The following is a 17067-nucleotide window of genomic DNA, read 5'->3' as shown; positions in this document are numbered from 1 at the left end:
CACACACACACACACACACAGATACATGCTGCATAAGATAGGCCTCTCCTAAGAGGATTATTGCAAAAGGGAAGACGACGTAATTACTAATACTTATCATTCTCAGACTTATTTCCACCTCTCCATTCATGCACACACACAGTAAAACACACACACACACACACAGACTTTGCATCAAGCTGCAGTCAGGAAAAGGACTGGGACTCAGTAAAGCAGTGAAAACATAATTGGAGGTACCGTGAGGATGCAGGAGTATGATATTATAGTGCTTGGGACAGGACTGAAGGTAAGAAACTTGTTTTTCTTGCACAGGTTCCTGCAGGTGTTCACAGAAAGTCTGCGAAAGTAAGTTGGCCGAAACATTCAGTTACAGTACATTTATCTAAGACCGCGTTACCACTTTAATCAAGACTCAATCATGTCTATCTGAATTCGATAATATTTAAAGAAACAGGAACACTGAGGGAATTAAGAAAGTGTCCTTCTTGACTGGACCTATCAGGTCCAGCATGAACAAAACAACAGGATGGACATTTATTTAAAACAAACCTAAAGCTAAAATTTCAACAGTTATACGGCAGGAATTAGGATGAAACTATGATCCAATGAGAAAAAAGGTAAATATGAAAAAGCATATTGTTAATTTTAAAGTAACTTTAAAATATATTAGGTATTGAATAGTAATTAAAGTCAAACTCAAACTCAGTCAGAAGATTGAAGCATTCACTTTTGGAAGGAAATCAGTTTATCAAGTTGAGAAGGAATTCAAATCTCTTCACCATCAGTGTCACCATTAGTGATCAAACAGCTTTTATGTCTAAATTATTTGTCTTGTTTCAAAACTTGTATTTGAGAATGAAAGACAATGCAAGTGTTTCTCTCAGTGGATCTATTTTCATATCTTGATACACATTTATCAGCTTTTATGTGGAAACAATCTGAGCAATTGCTATCTGAGAAAAGTCCTTCACAGCTATGAAATGACATTTAGTAATGTAGTTGTGATCTGTGTGACTCTTCTCGTCCTTTCAGGAATGCATCCTCTCAGGTTTGATGTCTCTCAGTGGGAAAAAGGTTCTTCACATTGACAGGAATCCATATTATGGAGGAGAAAATGGATCCATTTCTCCACTTGAGGAGGTGCGTTCAAGCAAATTTAGATTACAACAACAGTCTACATGTTGGCATTGTTGAAACGTATTGTTGCTTTATTGTTTTGAGACATTTCTTCTGCTTGCAGCTGTTCAAAAAGTTTAAAATGTCTGGCTCTGCTAAACTGATGGGCCGTGGGAAAGAGTGGAACGTGGACCTCATCCCCAAATTCTTTCTTGCCAGTGGTGAGAGTCTGAAGTTCAACATCTTGAAGGGATTTGTGCAACACATGTACATGACCAGTGATATTTCTGCTTGATATCAGGTCAGCTGGTAAAGATCTTGGTGCACACTGAAGTGACACGATATTTGGACTTTAAAGTTGTTGAAGGCAGCTTCGTGTATAAAGCAGGAAAACTGCACAAAGTGCCTGCAACAGAAGAGGAGGCCCAGACTTCAGGTGATGCTGGTTCAGCTTTAAGAAGTTCAATGTATATTTAATGTGCAAATAATTAAAAAAGTGCTTTTTTTTTTCAGATCTCATGGGGATGTTTGACAAAAGAAGGTTCAAGAAGCTGCTGCACTTCGCCTTGAACTTTGACATCAGAAACCCTCGCACGTACCAAGACGTGGATCCCGTGAAGACGACCACCAGGGACCTGTTTGCTCGCTTCGACCTGGGTTTGGATGTCATGGAGTTCACAGCTCACGCCATAGCATTACATGCTAGTGAGAGGTCAGAGTCCAGGCTCTGCCTGGAAATGCTCATATTTATTACAATACTGCAATGATCAGCATGTGGGTGTGCTTGTATTGAGAGTGTTTTCCTTTTCAGAAGTTATTTTCTCTCCCTTTCAAGTACAAGTTAACTAGTTTCCTGCTTTTAAAACAAGATGCTGCTGAGTAGTCCAACTATTTCAATTAATATTTTAAGTCTTTAGATCTGCTTCTGTGAAGGAAATGCTTATGCTTCTCACATGTAAAAAAACAAAATTTAAAACTTTTACTTGGATATTTTTTAAACAGTGTTTTTATTTTACGTGTCTGCAGTTATTTGGACGAACCCTGTGTGGAAACCATCAATCGGATCAGACTGTACGCTGAGTCCTCAACGCGCCACAACGCCAGTCCGTACCTCTACCCGGTGTACGGGCTGGGGGAGCTGCCACAGGGATTCGCCAGGTTAGAATAGATTAGACTTCATTTCACAACCACAGACTTCTATGAAAGCATTGAATTAGGAAACCACTAAATATTGATTACATATTCTTATCAATAAAAGCAACTGCTGCTTCATATGTAAACTGAGATCTGCATTGAACAGATGAGGGGCCAATGGGACACAGATGGCAGCAGTATGCTCCAGGGCTTTTCTGGAGTTTCTTGAGATGCCTTGGATGTTTCGGTGTTGTGTTTTGGGTCTTAGTGCAGTTTTCGTGTTTCAGACTGAGTGCGGAGTACGGAGGAACCTTCCTCCTGAACAGAGCGGTGGATGAGATAGTGATGGAGAACGGCAAAGTCAAAGCAGTGAAGTCTGAGGGAAAGGTGTGATTGATGCTTCCTCCATGATAGGTCCAGAGGTGTGTGTGCACCCTGACTGATTTTTGTCTTTTTCTTTTTCCAACTCTGCCAGCTGTTCCAGTGCAAACAGCTCATTTGTGATCCCAGCTACGTTCCCAGTCGGGTCAGGAAAGTGGGGCGTGTCGTGCGAGTGATCTGCTTGTTGAACCATCCCGTTAAAAACACCCACGAGGCCAACTCCTGTCAGATTATAATCCCTCAGGCACAACTCGGCAGGAAGTCAGGTATTGAACACTGAATTAAGTCAAACATTGATTTGATTTCAGTCATGATCCCTGTGTTCCGCCCGTCCAGATATCTACATCTCGGTGGTGTCCTACACTCACAACGTGGCCTCAGACGGGATGTACATCGCCACGGTGAGCACCACTGCAGAAACCAACAACCCTGAGAAGGAAGTGCAGCCGGGGCTGGAGCTGCTTGAGCCCATCATGCACAAGTTCGTGGAGCCTTTAAGTCTCATTCATTCAATAAAATTAACGTGATTTCACTGATGATGTTTTTCCTTTTTATCAATCCATTGATTCTAGATTTGTGTCTGTCAGCAACCTGATGGTCCCAAATGAAGACGGGAAGAAGAGTCAGGTAATAAAGAGACTCCTTCAGTAGGAAACCTGCTGTGATGGCGCTCCATTTATTCTGTCACATTTAGGAAAAACATTGCATTGTTGGATGATCACTGAGAACATAAGATTACAGATTACTCCATCCGGAAGAAAACCACAACACATCTGCTGTTCAGAGAGGGAAAAGGTCCATTGGGATGTAATGACTGATTGTATTTCTTCATTTCCTTGCCAGATCTTTGTGTCCCGCTCCTACGACGCCATGAACCACTTTGAGTCTGAATGCGAGGACATTAAGGACGTGTACCACCGGCTCACAGGAGTAGAGCTCCGTTTCGGAGGATCACGGCATCAGTCTCAAAACTCTGACGACGACTGAGGAAAAACCAAGAAGACCATGACAAAACTGGAAAACTGTGTCTCCTGTGTAGCGTGTAGAGTGAACTCTGTTTTTAAAATGTTCAGTTGCTTTTTTCTTATTTAAGATGTGAGTTATAATTTCTTTGGGATGTGAAACGTGTTGAGTGTAACTCTGAAAACTGCTTTCTTCTGTAAACTCATATCACTTCCTTCTGTCTCCACCATTTAGCAAAGAGTCAACATAATAGTGACACAGCACTGAAAAGATCAATGCATCTCTTGTTTTCAGTGTGTAGTTTGTCTTTTCCTTCCACACTGCAGAGGCAAACTTCTTTCTGAATTTTTTCATCAGCTATTTTCGGTACATTCATTCATTTCAACATGTCTGATCCTGAACTGCTCTTAGTTGTGAACGTGAGTGAGTGAGTGTGTCTGTCCTGGCGATCAGTTCAGGCCCTCCCCCATGGTGAACTGGGATTGGCTCCAGCGCCTCAGCATAGGATTAAGGAGTATACAGAATAGATGGATGGATGGATCTATAAGCTTTCCAAACAAACATGATTCTCAGTTTCACTCATAAGCACCAAAACACCGCAGCTAAACGGTAAAACTAAACCGTTTGACACAGATTTCAGTGTTCATCCCGACAATGAGCACGTCGCAGCGAAGCAGACGATTAGAAATGAATCACGGCGACGTGTAGAGGATTCTGTGCGAGGCTTATGTGTGAGAAGGACAAAGCTGCTGAATTATGTCATATGCTGCACCGGCAGCCTGTCAGCAGCAGCAGCGCAGCCAGAGGACGGACAGACCGCAGAGTAAAGAGGATTATCTGAATGAAGGACAGTCTCCACTAACACCACCTCAGGTAGTCGGCTGCAGCACACTGACCTATATAACAAATCATACAACGTGGTGCACATTTACAGAACGAAGACAATAAATATGTTACATGTTAGTTATAATTTGCAGCGCATAAAGCATTTATAATATATATTACAAGGAATACTTACATTTATTTAACAGAAATCCAGATTTCATACTACTGTCCTCAATGGAGCACTGGTTCAGTTGAACATAAACGGACACAGGTGAATATTTCTAGGCTTCGGAGAAACCCACAGCAGAGCTATTCACTTTAGTTCTCACATGTGAGAAAAATAAATCGAGCTCAAGTTCACTCTGAGTGCCTGAGGTAACCGGATAGCATCAAATGCTTCATCAATAAAAAATAAATAACTGACGAAACTAAATATCAACAGGGGATCTGAGTTTTTTTTCCTTTGGGAGTTTGTGTTGAACAGAAAACATCTCAGTCTTCACTGAGACTCTACAGTCAGTCCTCCATCTCTTCATCAGCACGTCATTCCTCTGTCACTTGCAGAGCTTTGTTGTAGACCGGAGGGATCAGCCCAGCAGCCACCACTCTCCGCTCACTCATCAGGAAGTTGAAGGTCGCGCATGCATTTGGCTGCAAAAAGAAAATTTAATTTCTCAGTATCTGTTATAGTGTGAAAAACAGTCAAAAGCAAACGTCTAGCGCCTTGTGACAGCGCACACATACCGTGTCCTGCACCTCCACAGCAATGCTTTTACGCTTCAGAAGAGCGAGGACTGCAGGGCTGATTCGCTCAAGCTTCGTTCCGGTGCCCAGCACGAGAATCTCTTCACACAGCGAAAAGAAAACAAATGACTGGATGTCTCTTTAGTTTGGCCATCCGTTCAAGGAAAAAACATCTTCAGCAAAAATGTGTGAAGACTTATCTAAATGGTTTAACAATATGAATCTATAGAAACACATAAATACATTTATTTACAGAGTCAAATATCTAATTACATAGGGTCAGGGTCAGATCCATACACTTTGAATGACTGAAGTGGTTATAGCTTAAAACTGACTGTTGTTTTTCCACATAATCTGTCTCATTTGTGTGCCTGTTTACTTTCATTCATACCTATTCTGGGTTCAACCATGTGGAAGAGTGAAACGCTTTCTTCTGTGATGTCTTCGTGAGTACCGACCTGGAGAGAGATAAAATTAGAACGGTAAAAATAGCATAAAAGCAGGTGAAATGATGGGAAAACACGAAAAGCCAAAAGAATAGTTCAGATCTCACGTTCCACTGCAGGATAGCAGGAGGCAACAGAGCGCAGGGCCCAAACACCCTGTTGCCGTCGATGTTGAATCCTGCTGGACTGTAGCTGTGGATCAGAACACCACCGTCCGCCTCTTTCTGCATGACGTTCACTGTGGTGCGCTGATACAGCTCGTCATCGGTGGGCTCCAATCGATGGGCGCGAGAAAGGAGTGGGCTGCAAAGAAAGAAGGGAATTAAAATTATATAAACACACTGAAAATATTAATCTATGAATGCATGTTCTCCACTGCTCCTTTAAACCAAAAAAAAAAGAGAAATCAGGCTGCGCTGCAGAGCTTTTTGCCAAACAGCCTACTTTCAAGGCCAAAAACTGAACGCCAGCCTACTGACAGGGCTGCCTGCCGGGAGCTTTAGGCTTTTTGTCCACAAGCTAGAAACCGACATTTCTGCTTCTCTAAAGAGCTGCAACAAATGTGGAAACACTTGTCTTTCTTACTGTATAGAAAATCCGAGCAAGTTCATCAAATCTTTCGTCACTTCGTGATGTCGGTGTCATTTGTTGGTCTACAACACTGAGGTTAGGTAATGATTTTACCTGTTTGGAAAAGTATGGATAAAAATAATCCCTAAATCAGTATGTGACGATGACTCAGGAGAAAGTGAACAAGGCCAGTGTAGAAACCTCCAGAAGTATAACTTAACTTTAAGTCAACCGCAGCAATAGGGTGATTCTACATCTGCCCCCTTTAATGTATGCAATGGAGTTAGGCAGGGGAGTATTTTATCTCCATTTCTCTTTAATATCTACATTGTTGAGTTATCAAACCAACTTAACAGTTGTAGAACAGGCTGTATGATTGGAGATGCTATTGTGAACCACCTGATGTACGCAGATGATCTGGTTGTCCTGTGTCCATGCAGTGCTGGCCTTCAGCAGCTACTCAGAATATGCTCTCAATATGGCTCTGATTTTGATATTAAATATAATGGAAAAAAGAGTAACATCATGATCGTCAGAAGCAAGGAAGACAATAAATTGTCTTTCCCTGTCTTCTGCCTTTCTGGTACTGTCCTTAAAACATGTGAAGAAGTTAAATATCTAGGACACTATTTGAGTGACGACCTGTCTGATGATAGGGACATTCAAAGACAATGCCGTATGATGTATGCACAGGCTAACATGCTGAAGAGAAAATTTAGTATGTGCTTGTTGCCTGTTAAGATAACTCTTTTTAAAACCTTCTGTACCCCAATGTATACTGCCCACTTGTGGCGGCACTACAAAAGGAGCTCCATGCAGAGACTCAAGGTGGCATATAATGATGGCCTGAGGATGCTGCTCAATGTGCCCAGAGGGAGCAGTGCAAACCAAATGTTTGTGAGTGCTGATGTTCCTACATGTTCAGCTGTATGTGTAGAATGTCTAAATTATCAAACGGCATTATTTCTGCACTGGTAAATCCTGCTCCGAGTACGGTTAGGTTCACTTCAAGGCTCTGGAGGCATTGGCGTTTTAGCTTGTATGTGAACACTTGATGTTGGAATGTCTGTCTTGTTGTGTATGTGTGTTCCTCTCTTCTGTATTTTAATATTTCTTTTCTATGGATCACAGCTGTGTCCGAAATAAAAATCAATCATCATCATCATCATCATCAATCAGCTGAATGCTGTCAAAAATACAAACCAAACATTGAGCTTAGGATAAAACGGCAAGGGTATGGAATTCAAGTCATTGTCTATTGCAATTATACTTCTATTCATTTATATTATTTTAAGAAATCCCCTTGCAGAAAAACAACATGGCGGTGAACTAACTGACACAACAGCATTTTGGTTAAACTCCTACATGTAAAAGTGACACTGCTGTCTTTTCAATCAATAGTAAACCCAAAGTATAGGTGTGAGACTGTGAGTGTAGACAGACATGTAGACAGGAGAGTCCCAGTGGAGGGAAGCACTGTAAATAAAGGGTGAGCTCAGAGCTGCAACAGGATTTCAAAGGATGTACAGATGTTTTGTTGTTGTCCACTTTCAGTCATGCACAATTTGAACAGATTTCAACAGATTTCGGAAATCAGAAATAATTTGAGGAATAAAATACAAATATATGCCAATATGGACACAGATTCGAGGGGCTGTATGAGTTTCTTCATCACTTTTAACACACATATTGCAGGATTACAGGTTCAGAAATTAAATTCATTGCAGTTTTCCTAATTTAAAATGAACAAGCATAAAAAATAGCTTTAAAATGACAGATGTCTGGCATATGAGGACCAACCAAGGACAGACGATTAAGTAAATTAAAGATTAAAGCAGTAACTGTGCTGCTGACGGTGTAAACAATTTCAGGAAAAATATGAACTTATATCGCATTCATGCGGTGAATTTTATTAACATAACAAACTTGTGTGCGGATGTCACTGGAGTAACAGCGGTAAATGACACCTTCAGGACTTCGCGTGTGAAATACAAGAGGAGGAAACCAGTGATTCAGTGGCGTTTATTCTCAACGAAAAATAAATTATCGACGTAAAATAAAATTCTCACTATACCTGGAGAAAGCGGGCATTGCCCTCGGGGAGAATAGAAAGCCCTGTGTGGATCTTTGGAGGAGAAACTTTGCGCATCTCGCAGTGGCCATGTTGACAGACGCTACTCAGGCGGAACTATTTCCGTGTGACACCAGCTGTTCGCTTCCGGTGTTGTGTAAGGAACATATTAATCACTTTAAATCCAACTCAAAGATGGGTATCGTTTTGTTATTTGCTTTTAAATCCCTCGTGGATGTGTTTACGGAGCGGACGGGGCACAGTAGTCTCAAAAGAGCAGAGACGTCTAAATATTACATGAACATGTAAATAAAGTCAGGTGATTGACTGGCAGTAATTTGTATGCGGAGCAATGATTGGTTATTCAGGATAAAACCATCAGATTGCACCAATCAGAGGCAGGTATAAATATTTATTTCTGCGTTTGCATGTTCTCCCTTTGCATTCATCTATTTTCTTTCAGTACTTCTGTTTCCTGCCAAAGTCCACAAATATGCACTAATTCATAATTAACCCTCAATATTTTATTCCCCTCGTGAGCCCTAATTGTTCAATCATAAAAGAAAACTTGTGACATTTCATTTCATTCTTCGGATTTAATCCATATTAATTGAAAGCCATCCGACTCCGGGCTGGGGGCGTGTCCGGGGTAACAGCGCCCCCCTGCGGCGGTCTCTGTTTCCACCGGGGTCAGATGATCTCGGCCACATTGTAAATAGACGCAGCGGCTCGCGGGGCCCATGCCTCCACAGCCCCTTTAAACCCCTCCAGGCTCGGACGCTGCTTCGCTCGCTCGCTCGCTCGCGCGCTCGGTCGGTCGGTCGGCCCTCGTGCCCGGAACATCGTTTTTCCTCGCTCGTTTTCGGCGGATTCTCCAGGGGTCGCGGCGCCGCTCCAGCATGTACCGGTCTCTGTACGCCTTCCGATCCGCGGAGCCCAACTCGCTGCACTTCGCGGCCGGGGAGAGCTTCCTGATCCTGGAGAGGAGCAACAAGCACTGGTGGCTGGGGTCCCGCTGCAGCTCCGGGGAGACCGGCTACATCCCCGCCTCCTACATCGAGAAGATCCAGGTAACTCCGGGATTCCTTCTCCCCGGTGCAGCGGGGTCGAGGCGGGGTGTCGCTGCACCCCGGGTACACAGGGGTCCCGGTGGAGGGGCTGGGCTGATGGAGCCGTGCAGGCCGTGATCGACACGCATGTTTGTGAATGGAGCCATGAATTATTGGAGAGGTTGCGTTCTGTAGGGACTCTACTGCCCCCCCCCCCCACCCCCCCGCACTGCAGCTGCTGACTGCGACAGAGGCGAGGCGGGACGGACCGGGCAGGAGTCAGGAGTCAGCAGAGGATGGGGAGGATGAGGAGGTCCGGACGGAGAGAGGAGCAGCAGGAATTGTTTCTGCTGGGGTTAATCCTGTATCACTCTGCTCCCCTCCACATTTTGCTCCAGTCACACCCACCCGGGCTCTGGAGTGAGGAGATTTGCCCTGAACCTGTCACAGCATGCTTGTGGTGGTGGATCAGAGGAATGCTCTCTCCTCTCCTCTCCTGACACGTGTGGCTGCTTTAAAGGCTGCTTCTGTTAGATAACCCCACTGTCCCGGTTGGATTCTGCCCACAGACACATGGCATTGTTTAAAGTTTAATCCTTTTTTTATTCATGCTGCCATGTTAATGAAAATTTCATTTGCTCATCTCCCCCTCTCCCCTGTTTCCTCCTGGAAAGGCTCCAGAGCAGGACGAGGTGCTGCAGTCTATCGACAGGGCCATCGAGGGGATCCACAACGTGGCCTTAAAGAACGGGGGCAAATACAATCTGGAGCAACGCGACGTCCTCCAGTGAGTCAGAGTGCATCCTCACAGCTTCAATCTAGACTAGTTTTTAATAATGCAATCCCCCACAGGAAGCTGATCCACCACAGAAAGGAAACTCTGGCTCGGCGGAGTTCCTCTTCCACCGGACACAAACAAGGCATCCCGTCTTCCAGCAGTGAGATCTCCCTCAGTCAGACCCCCCCGCCGCCCAATGGCCTTAACCGAGACTACGGACGGCAGGGCAGCGTGCCGCTGTCCGGGAGCATGGACAACATGCAGGGAGAGCAGGGCTTCTACCAGGTGATTCACAACCTTCTAACACTCAGCGCTGTTCCTCCCAGTGAAGAGTTTCTGCTGACTCGGTTTTATTCATGAAGTAGCTGCTTAGTTGAAGTTAAATGTGTCTTTTTTTTTTTTCATCAAATTTAAAAGTTAGTGTGCAGGAGTTCAGAGCATGTCAGGAAAAAGATAAAGCAGAAGATGGTTAAAATAGTGTCTTTATAAGCAGCATCGACTAGAAGTAAATGTTCTCCGTACCGTTCTCTGACCACTTTCTCACACATCAGGCCAAATATATACACCGCTATGGTTTTCTGTATCGGCTCAGAGAGGAGATCGGTGGTTTTGCACATCAGAAGCTGTCTTTTATATAGCTCAGCTTCTCCGTGCTTGAGTCAGAGCTACGCTGTTATTTTTACATGCATGCATGTGAATTTCTGGTTCTCTGCTGCTGTGTGGGGACGACTCGGCCCGAGTGTTCCGGGTCTCACTGATCTCAGATGTTCAAGACGAGAAATGCTCCTCATGTGTCTTTGCTGTCAGAGAATTGACACTGAAGCCACGGCGGATTGTCTTGTTTTCAATATTCACTGAGGTGTTCAGGTTTCACTAGTTCAGTGAGCACATCCACGGATGAGCTGTATGAGCTGGACGTTCTCTTCATGTTGTGCTGGTCGGAGGAATTAAAGCACAAGAAAACAAGAGAAATTTTTAAATCAACTTGTTTCCCCCTTTTGTTACCAACCACTCCTCCCATCCGACCCAGGCACAGCAGCAATAGATCCTCTTACAGCAGAATAAGAATAAAAACAAAGCAATAAAACTCTGTAATACTGACAATTTAATGGGAAAATATAATAAGAGAACCCGACGGTATTAAAACATGATTATTTTTGATGACAGTCTACAATGAGTCAAGTCAAATCAACACTTGAGTACACTTCATTACTGATAAGAAAGTGCGCGCACACACACACACACACACACACACACACACACACACACACACACACACTCTCCTTCCTCTGTCCTTCAGTGACCCTGCAGCCGTTGGGGTCTCAGTGTTCGGGGACTGTTGATCCAGCCTTGTTTATCTCCCCTCCCTCCTGCAGGTGCCGCTTCAGACTCGGCGTTCCGCTCCGATCACTCCGCCTCCCCCCGAAAAGCAGAGGAACAACCGGCGTCCAGGTGTGTGCGTGTGTGTGCGTGTTTGTGTGTGTGCTCACCTGCCGTGAACTGATGACAGTGTAGCATTTTGCAGCAGGCTGTCATTCTGCTGCAGCTCCGCTCTGCACAAACACTCTATTCTTAGTGGGGTCACTCCTCCGGCGCTCTGTAACTGGAGCTCCGTGTTTCTCCCCCTGCAGAGCCGGAGGTCCCCTCCAGAGGCTCCTCTCTGCCCACGTCCCCCGCGCCCTCCCTGTCCATCAGCACCACCTCCCTGGAGTCGGGCTCCTCCCACTCGCTGGTGTCGTCGGACGTCAGCCTGCCCAGCGTGTCCAGCACCCCTCCTCCCCCCGTGCCGATCCGTGTGAAGCCCCCGGCCCCTCATCTGGAAACGGCCCCCTGTGACTCCCCCCCTCAGCCAGCCCCGTCAAAGAAGAGCCCCGCTCCGCAGCCCCCCCGGCCCTCCCCCTCCCCCTCCCCCTCCCCCCTGCAGCCCGGTGCGGACGACCAGCCGGAGACCGAATGGCCCGTTGCGCCGCCGTCTGTCGCCGAAACCCCTCCCGGCAGCCCCGCTCCCTCCGAGGCGGTTCCCATGACGACCGGGGCCGAGCTGATCGAGCTGGTGCGGAAGAACACGGGCCTGAGCTACGAGCTGTCGCGGGTCGCCGTGGGCGTGGTCGTCGGTCACCTGCAGGCCGCCGTGCCCCAGGCCTCCTCCGCCCTGGAGCAGGTGCTCGTCTCGCTGGTGGAGAGCAAGGTCAGACGCGTTTCCGCCGGAGCTAAACGCCGGTTTAGAGTTACGGCCGATCTGCACTCGGCAGACACAATGTCACATCAAGCTGGAAATGAGCCGCCGAGTGTCTTCTGGCAGTCAGCCTCGGCCTCTGGGTACGAGGTCGCTCGTGGTGGGATCCTAAATCCCTCCGCTGACGGCTCCTGGCTGAACCGGGTGTTTACATAGTGCCATGCACAGAGTTCACATATCACTCTCATGCAGTGTGAGGTGTCGTCATCAGTCTTAAATGACTTTTCAACTTCTGAAGACGATGTTGTTTTGAGCCTCTGCTGCCAACACGATCTCTGATGTGTGAAGCAGACGTGCATCAAAGCTGCTTTTGTAACATTAAAACTGAAGATATCTAGAGCAGGCAGGCGTTTATCATCGACTCACTGCTCGACAGGCCTGTTAAAATACCTGCTGTGTCTGTCAGGACAAAATGTTCCTGCACTGGTTTTACAGGTTGGAGCAGAAGCAGTTTTTGTTTTCACCGGGTTTTGTGCGTCTGCCTGTTCAGGATCTGAGCGCGGCGCTGCCGCAGGGCCAGGTGTGTCACGACGAGCAGCGGCTGGAGGTAATCTTCAGCGACCTGGCCCGCCACCGGGACGACTCCCAGCAGCGCAGCTGGGCTCTGCACGAAGACCACGCCCTCATCGCCTGCTACCTGGAGGAGCTGCTGAAGATACTGGTGCGACTCCGTCACGTCTGGAACAGTCCGCACACAAAACAGCAGATTTAACATATTTAGTATTGAATATCAAACAAGTACGAAGATGAAAACGTTACAAATGTACACACAAAATAAATCTTTATGATCAGGGATGATTATATTTGGCACATTGTCCTTGTGGTAGAAACAGTGAAGAGACCCGAGGAAACGTCCAGATGTTGTGTTGTAAACACCAGACGCGGCTGATAGGATCACAGCGGCTCAGACATCTTTACAAATCCAACTGTGTGTCTAAGAACCGAATCTGGAAACACTTCAGGCTGCTGAATATTGGGAGTTGGCACTTTGTCACAAGCGAGAGGCAGATCAGGGTGTTGAAAATCAGACGTCCTGCTGTGTTTCAATTCAAAGCTACTCAAAGATGGATCAGTTCTGTTGAAACTGAAAGCTTTTTTTTTGCGTGTCGTTCTCAGACCGACGCCGACCCGGAGGTGTGTAAGAGGATGTGCAAAGCCAACGACTACGAGAACGTGATGTCTCTGGTTTCGTATTATCAGATGGTGAGATGAAATCAAGCATTTCATTTCAGGTCTCCGTGCATTGTGCTTCCACGTCCGTCTGTCTGTGACTGAGACGGCTTGGTTTTTGTGCAGGAGCATCGTGTGTCTCTGCGCCTGCTGCTGCTCAAAGTGTTTGGAGCCATGTGCAGCCTGGACGCTGCCCTCATCTCTGCTCTCCTCAACTGCATCCTGCCCATGGAGCTGGCCAGAGACCTCCAGACCGACACACAAGGTCAGATATTCACTTGGATATTGTTTCTTATTTAATCTTGTTTATTTGAATGTAATTATGCAATGTTTTTCTATTTGTGTTTATTTCCTCTCCAGAGCACCAGAAGATGTGTTACACGGCTCTTGTACTGACTATGATATTTTCAATGGGCGAGCAGGTGCCATATCACCACTACGGTACAACATATCTACTTTGTAAATCTTTTGTGTTGACATCTCTTTTTTTAATGAATTTTTGTTACTTATCACAGATTTGAAGGTTTTACTAAAGTAAAGGTGCCTCAAATTAATAGTAGCTACAGTAATGGGGGGAAATATCATCCCTGTTTGCAGAACACTTGAATGCTGAATTCGTTCAGTTCTTGCTGGATGTGGTGGAGGACGGACTTCCCTCCGATCCCACTGAGCAGCTGCCCGACATCTTCCTCAACCTCCTGCTGTCATTCAATCTGCACCACACAGGTGAGACCTGTCCCGGTAACGTAGAGTACAGAACACTACGGTTAAAGGTTCTGATTTTCATCTAAGTAGCTCTGTTGTTGCACATGTTCTGTCTGGTCTCGTCTGCCGAGCAGCGCCGAGCAGCAATGCAATCATGCAGGAGCTGCAGAAGAAAAACGTCAAGATCTTGTCGGAGAAAGTGCTTCTCCTTCTGAACAGAGGAGGTATAACGTCGGCGTCGCGCTCTCCTTTTCTCACGTGCGCGCTCGGCACGGCCTCACGTCTCTGCTTTCTCCGCCCTTCCGCAGACGACCCGGTGTGCATGTTCAAACACACCCCGCCGGCGCCGCACTCCGTGCTCAAGTTTCTTCAGGACGTCTTCGCCAGCCGAGAGACCGCAAACATCTTCTACCGCACCGACATGATGGTGATGATCGACATCGCCGTTCGACAGATATCCGACCTTTCTCCTGGAGACAAGGTGAGCCGGCGACGCGCTGCGCAGTTTTGTTCACAGAAACAGAAACACGACTAAACAGGGCTGGAATAAGCAGATTCTGCTCTATCTGATGAATGTCACCTCTCTTCCTCCTCTCGAAGCTGCGGATGGAGTATCTCTCTCTCATGCACTCCATCATACGCTCGACGGACTACCTCGAGCACCGGCACCGCCTGTCCGACTTGCAGGGGGCGCTGCAGAGGATTCTCAGGGAGGAGGAAGACCCAGGAGAGGATGAAGGCAGTGCGACGGCGAAGCAGATGGATAAGCTAATCGTAGAGCAGATCTACAAGGAGTTCCCACAGATCCGTGAGAGCCAGGACTAACCATATCAGTATCATTGCCCACACACTGTAGTCTGCTCCGGGCCACGTCAGGGAGGTACGGTCTGTCCTCCGGGGCAGAGGGAGGCACTTTTGTTCCTGTTTTCTTGAAAGCATGTAAAGCTGATGAGAAAACCTCTGATCATCTCAAAAGAGCTTTCTAAGAATAATGAGTGGGTTGTTTCTTTGGTGTGTTTAAGAGGAGACAAAAACCCAGTAAACCCACCAAAAAAAAAAAAAAAAAAAGTAAAACAAGTCCTGCAAAGTCTGTTACACTTGTAAATGCAAAAATAGCCAAAAATACAGGCCGGATTTCTGAGCTTCTTCTCAAAGAGAATTTTTGAGCAATAAAAACCTTACAAACCTGAAGCAGACTTTACTGCATGAGCTCGCAAGGATTATTTCTCACTGAGAAATGAATATTTCTGCTGATCAAATTGGAGTTTAATGGCCCCTAAATGTTCGCATGACAAAATACAACTAGTAAGAAATATCTTTGTGCAATCATGCATACACAGTTGAAAGCATTTCCGTGTATGTTTGCTTCTGCCTAAGGGGGAATCGACATATCAGTAGACTCGGTGATATCAGATACTATGACACTTTGAAAACCCCTGAGCTAATAATCCGAAGCTGAACATTCATTTTGTGCCACTCCAGGAAAGTAAACATTCTTTCTACTGAAGCAGGAAGAAAGATGTGCAGATGGTTTTTGGTGATTTGCCAAATGATTTCAAAATAATCCGTTAAAAACAATCCAGCATTATACATCCTTTATATTTTTAGTGACTATTTCACAAACCGATTTCAGTGACAAATCCCAGATTTAAAAAGGCAGGTCTGTCAATGTGTGTATCTGTGCCAATATTTCAGGGGTGAGAGAGAGAGAGAGAGAGAGAAATCTAAACCTTTCATGTGCTTCCCTTTCAGTCGGACCAAACTACTTTGTGTCAGAGAGCAGTGTTTTCGTCATAGAGTACTGTACTCCTCTTACTGACTTCCTTCTTCACTCATCTCGTCATTAACCACAGTAACGTTTTAGTCGAGCAGAACAGCTTCAAACAGCTTTCTAATTCTAATGAGACGTTCTGGACTCTGGTGTCTCTCCGTGGCTGCTGCATCGCTGCACATCCAGTCTCTCCTGTGGCTGCAGATTTCTCAGACCGGCTTTTCCAACACGTTAAACAATCGCTCTGTACTTATGCGAACCTCCTCGTGCGTCACAAGTCATCAGCTGTGTAGAGATTGCGTGGAACCGTTCTGCAATAAAGCTTTATGACGACTCGCTGTAAAATACCGTCCGACGAGAGAGAGAGAGAGAGAGAGAGGAAGAGCGTTTTAACATCTGAGTGCAGTTTAATTCTGAGATCAGCCAGCATCAGTGATTTCCAATTTATTTTTACTGAAAAGCAAGATGAAGAGGTGAAAATATAATATGGGGCATTTATGTAAACTCCTTGTGATTTTAGTACTTTAACAGTGAATTGTACTTTTCTCCTTTTTTCTCCCAGTAATTTAGTGACTGACATTCTTTTCCCACCTTCAACTTCACCCACTCTGATTTAGACCCCAGCATGACTTCACCTTCTGGAAGACTGACACAATCCACATGTGGTATCATGTTTTAGTTCATGTTCTTTATTATGTGTCTGTTTACAGTGTGTGAGTGAGAGAATGAGCGCGCGAGTGGTGAACGTCCACCTCATTAACATTATCTGCAAAAGTGCTGCAAATGTGTTATAATACAACTAATAAAGCTCTATTTTAACAGTGACTCTGTTTCTTTATTATTATTTTAAGACTGAAATCAAATACCTGAGTCTTTAACTTGATTGTAATGATTTGATAGTGAAATCAAATTGATGGTTTGAGTTCAGAATGAGCATAAAAATCGCTGACTCATGCACAATGGAGGACCAGTTTACACACAGGGAATTCCAGTTTTACTTGTCTGAAAAGATGTCTCTCTTACATGTGACTATGCAAAGTAGTTTTTACGATTATGGTCAGTTGTTAAAAAATGTCGATAAAATATGTTATCATTGAAATGAGGTTGT

The 17067-nt window shown here is 45.4% G+C and overlaps 3 protein-coding genes across 4 annotated transcripts; 2 read left to right on the top strand and 1 right to left on the bottom strand.

The window, feature by feature from the left end:
• Window positions 1-137: 137 nt before the first annotated feature.
• On the top strand, window positions 138-3652 carry LOC115389020 (rab GDP dissociation inhibitor alpha). Of its 2 annotated transcripts, none has more exons than XM_030092380.1 (11): window positions 138-286; window positions 1033-1140; window positions 1241-1337; window positions 1418-1552; window positions 1630-1828; window positions 2143-2274; window positions 2538-2637; window positions 2726-2897; window positions 2968-3112; window positions 3204-3258; window positions 3475-3652. In XM_030092380.1, exons 1-11 carry the CDS (start codon window positions 245-247, stop codon window positions 3616-3618), a joined length of 1329 nt encoding a protein of 442 aa, XP_029948240.1. In that variant the 5' UTR covers window positions 138-244; the 3' UTR covers window positions 3619-3652. The 2 variants fall into 2 exon arrangements, with proteins under 2 accessions (XP_029948240.1, XP_029948242.1); XM_030092382.1 differs by having other exon boundaries at window positions 2968-3032; window positions 3475-3587.
• On the bottom strand, window positions 3623-8406 carry ndufaf3 (NADH:ubiquinone oxidoreductase complex assembly factor). Its single transcript, XM_030092405.1, has 5 exons — window positions 8254-8406; window positions 5717-5912; window positions 5555-5621; window positions 5164-5264; window positions 3623-5070 (listed from the first exon to the last, which is right to left on the bottom strand). Exons 1-5 carry the CDS (start codon window positions 8340-8342, stop codon window positions 4963-4965), a joined length of 561 nt encoding a protein of 186 aa, XP_029948265.1. The 5' UTR covers window positions 8343-8406; the 3' UTR covers window positions 3623-4962.
• Window positions 8407-8950: 544 nt separating this feature from the next.
• Window positions 8951-15330, top strand: nckipsd (NCK interacting protein with SH3 domain). Its single transcript, XM_030092367.1, has 13 exons — window positions 8951-9320; window positions 9974-10086; window positions 10152-10362; window positions 11454-11529; window positions 11709-12265; window positions 12804-12974; window positions 13430-13516; window positions 13610-13748; window positions 13844-13924; window positions 14081-14209; window positions 14323-14412; window positions 14497-14669; window positions 14789-15330. Exons 1-13 carry the CDS (start codon window positions 9150-9152, stop codon window positions 15011-15013), a joined length of 2223 nt encoding a protein of 740 aa, XP_029948227.1. The 5' UTR covers window positions 8951-9149; the 3' UTR covers window positions 15014-15330.
• The last annotated feature ends 1737 nt before the right edge of the window (window positions 15331-17067 follow it).

Source organism: Salarias fasciatus, chromosome 5 (assembly GCF_902148845.1).
Source record: "Salarias fasciatus chromosome 5, fSalaFa1.1, whole genome shotgun sequence".
In the NCBI taxonomy this organism is placed as follows: Eukaryota; Metazoa; Chordata; class Actinopteri; order Blenniiformes; family Blenniidae; genus Salarias; species Salarias fasciatus.
The sequence above is the reverse complement of the archived record's forward strand: the minus strand, read 5'-3'. Positions and strand labels throughout refer to the sequence as shown.

Excerpts from the sequence above, each read along its gene's own strand:
- nckipsd (XM_030092367.1), top strand. The coding sequence starts at position 9,150 with ATGTACCGGTCTCTGTACGCCTTCCGATCCGCGGAGCCCAACTCGCTG. Across the intron at positions 12,975-13,429 it reads AGGAGCTGCTGAAGATACTG|ACCGACGCCGACCCGGAGGT; the intron begins GTGCGACTCCGT and ends TGTCGTTCTCAG. Across the intron at positions 14,670-14,788 it reads ACCTTTCTCCTGGAGACAAG|CTGCGGATGGAGTATCTCTC; the intron begins GTGAGCCGGCGA and ends CTCCTCTCGAAG.
- ndufaf3 (XM_030092405.1), bottom strand. The coding sequence starts at position 8,342 with ATGGCCACTGCGAGATGCGCAAAGTTTCTCCTCCAAAGATCCACACAG. Across the intron at positions 5,913-8,253 it reads GCAATGCCCGCTTTCTCCAG|CCCACTCCTTTCTCGCGCCC; the intron begins GTATAGTGAGAA and ends CTTTCTTTGCAG. Across the intron at positions 5,265-5,554 it reads CATGGTTGAACCCAGAATAG|AGATTCTCGTGCTGGGCACC; the intron begins GTATGAATGAAA and ends CGCTGTGTGAAG.
- LOC115389020 (XM_030092380.1), top strand. The coding sequence starts at position 245 with ATGCAGGAGTATGATATTATAGTGCTTGGGACAGGACTGAAG. Across the intron at positions 1,141-1,240 it reads CCATTTCTCCACTTGAGGAG|CTGTTCAAAAAGTTTAAAAT; the intron begins GTGCGTTCAAGC and ends TTCTGCTTGCAG. Across the intron at positions 3,113-3,203 it reads CTTGAGCCCATCATGCACAA|ATTTGTGTCTGTCAGCAACC; the intron begins GTTCGTGGAGCC and ends CATTGATTCTAG.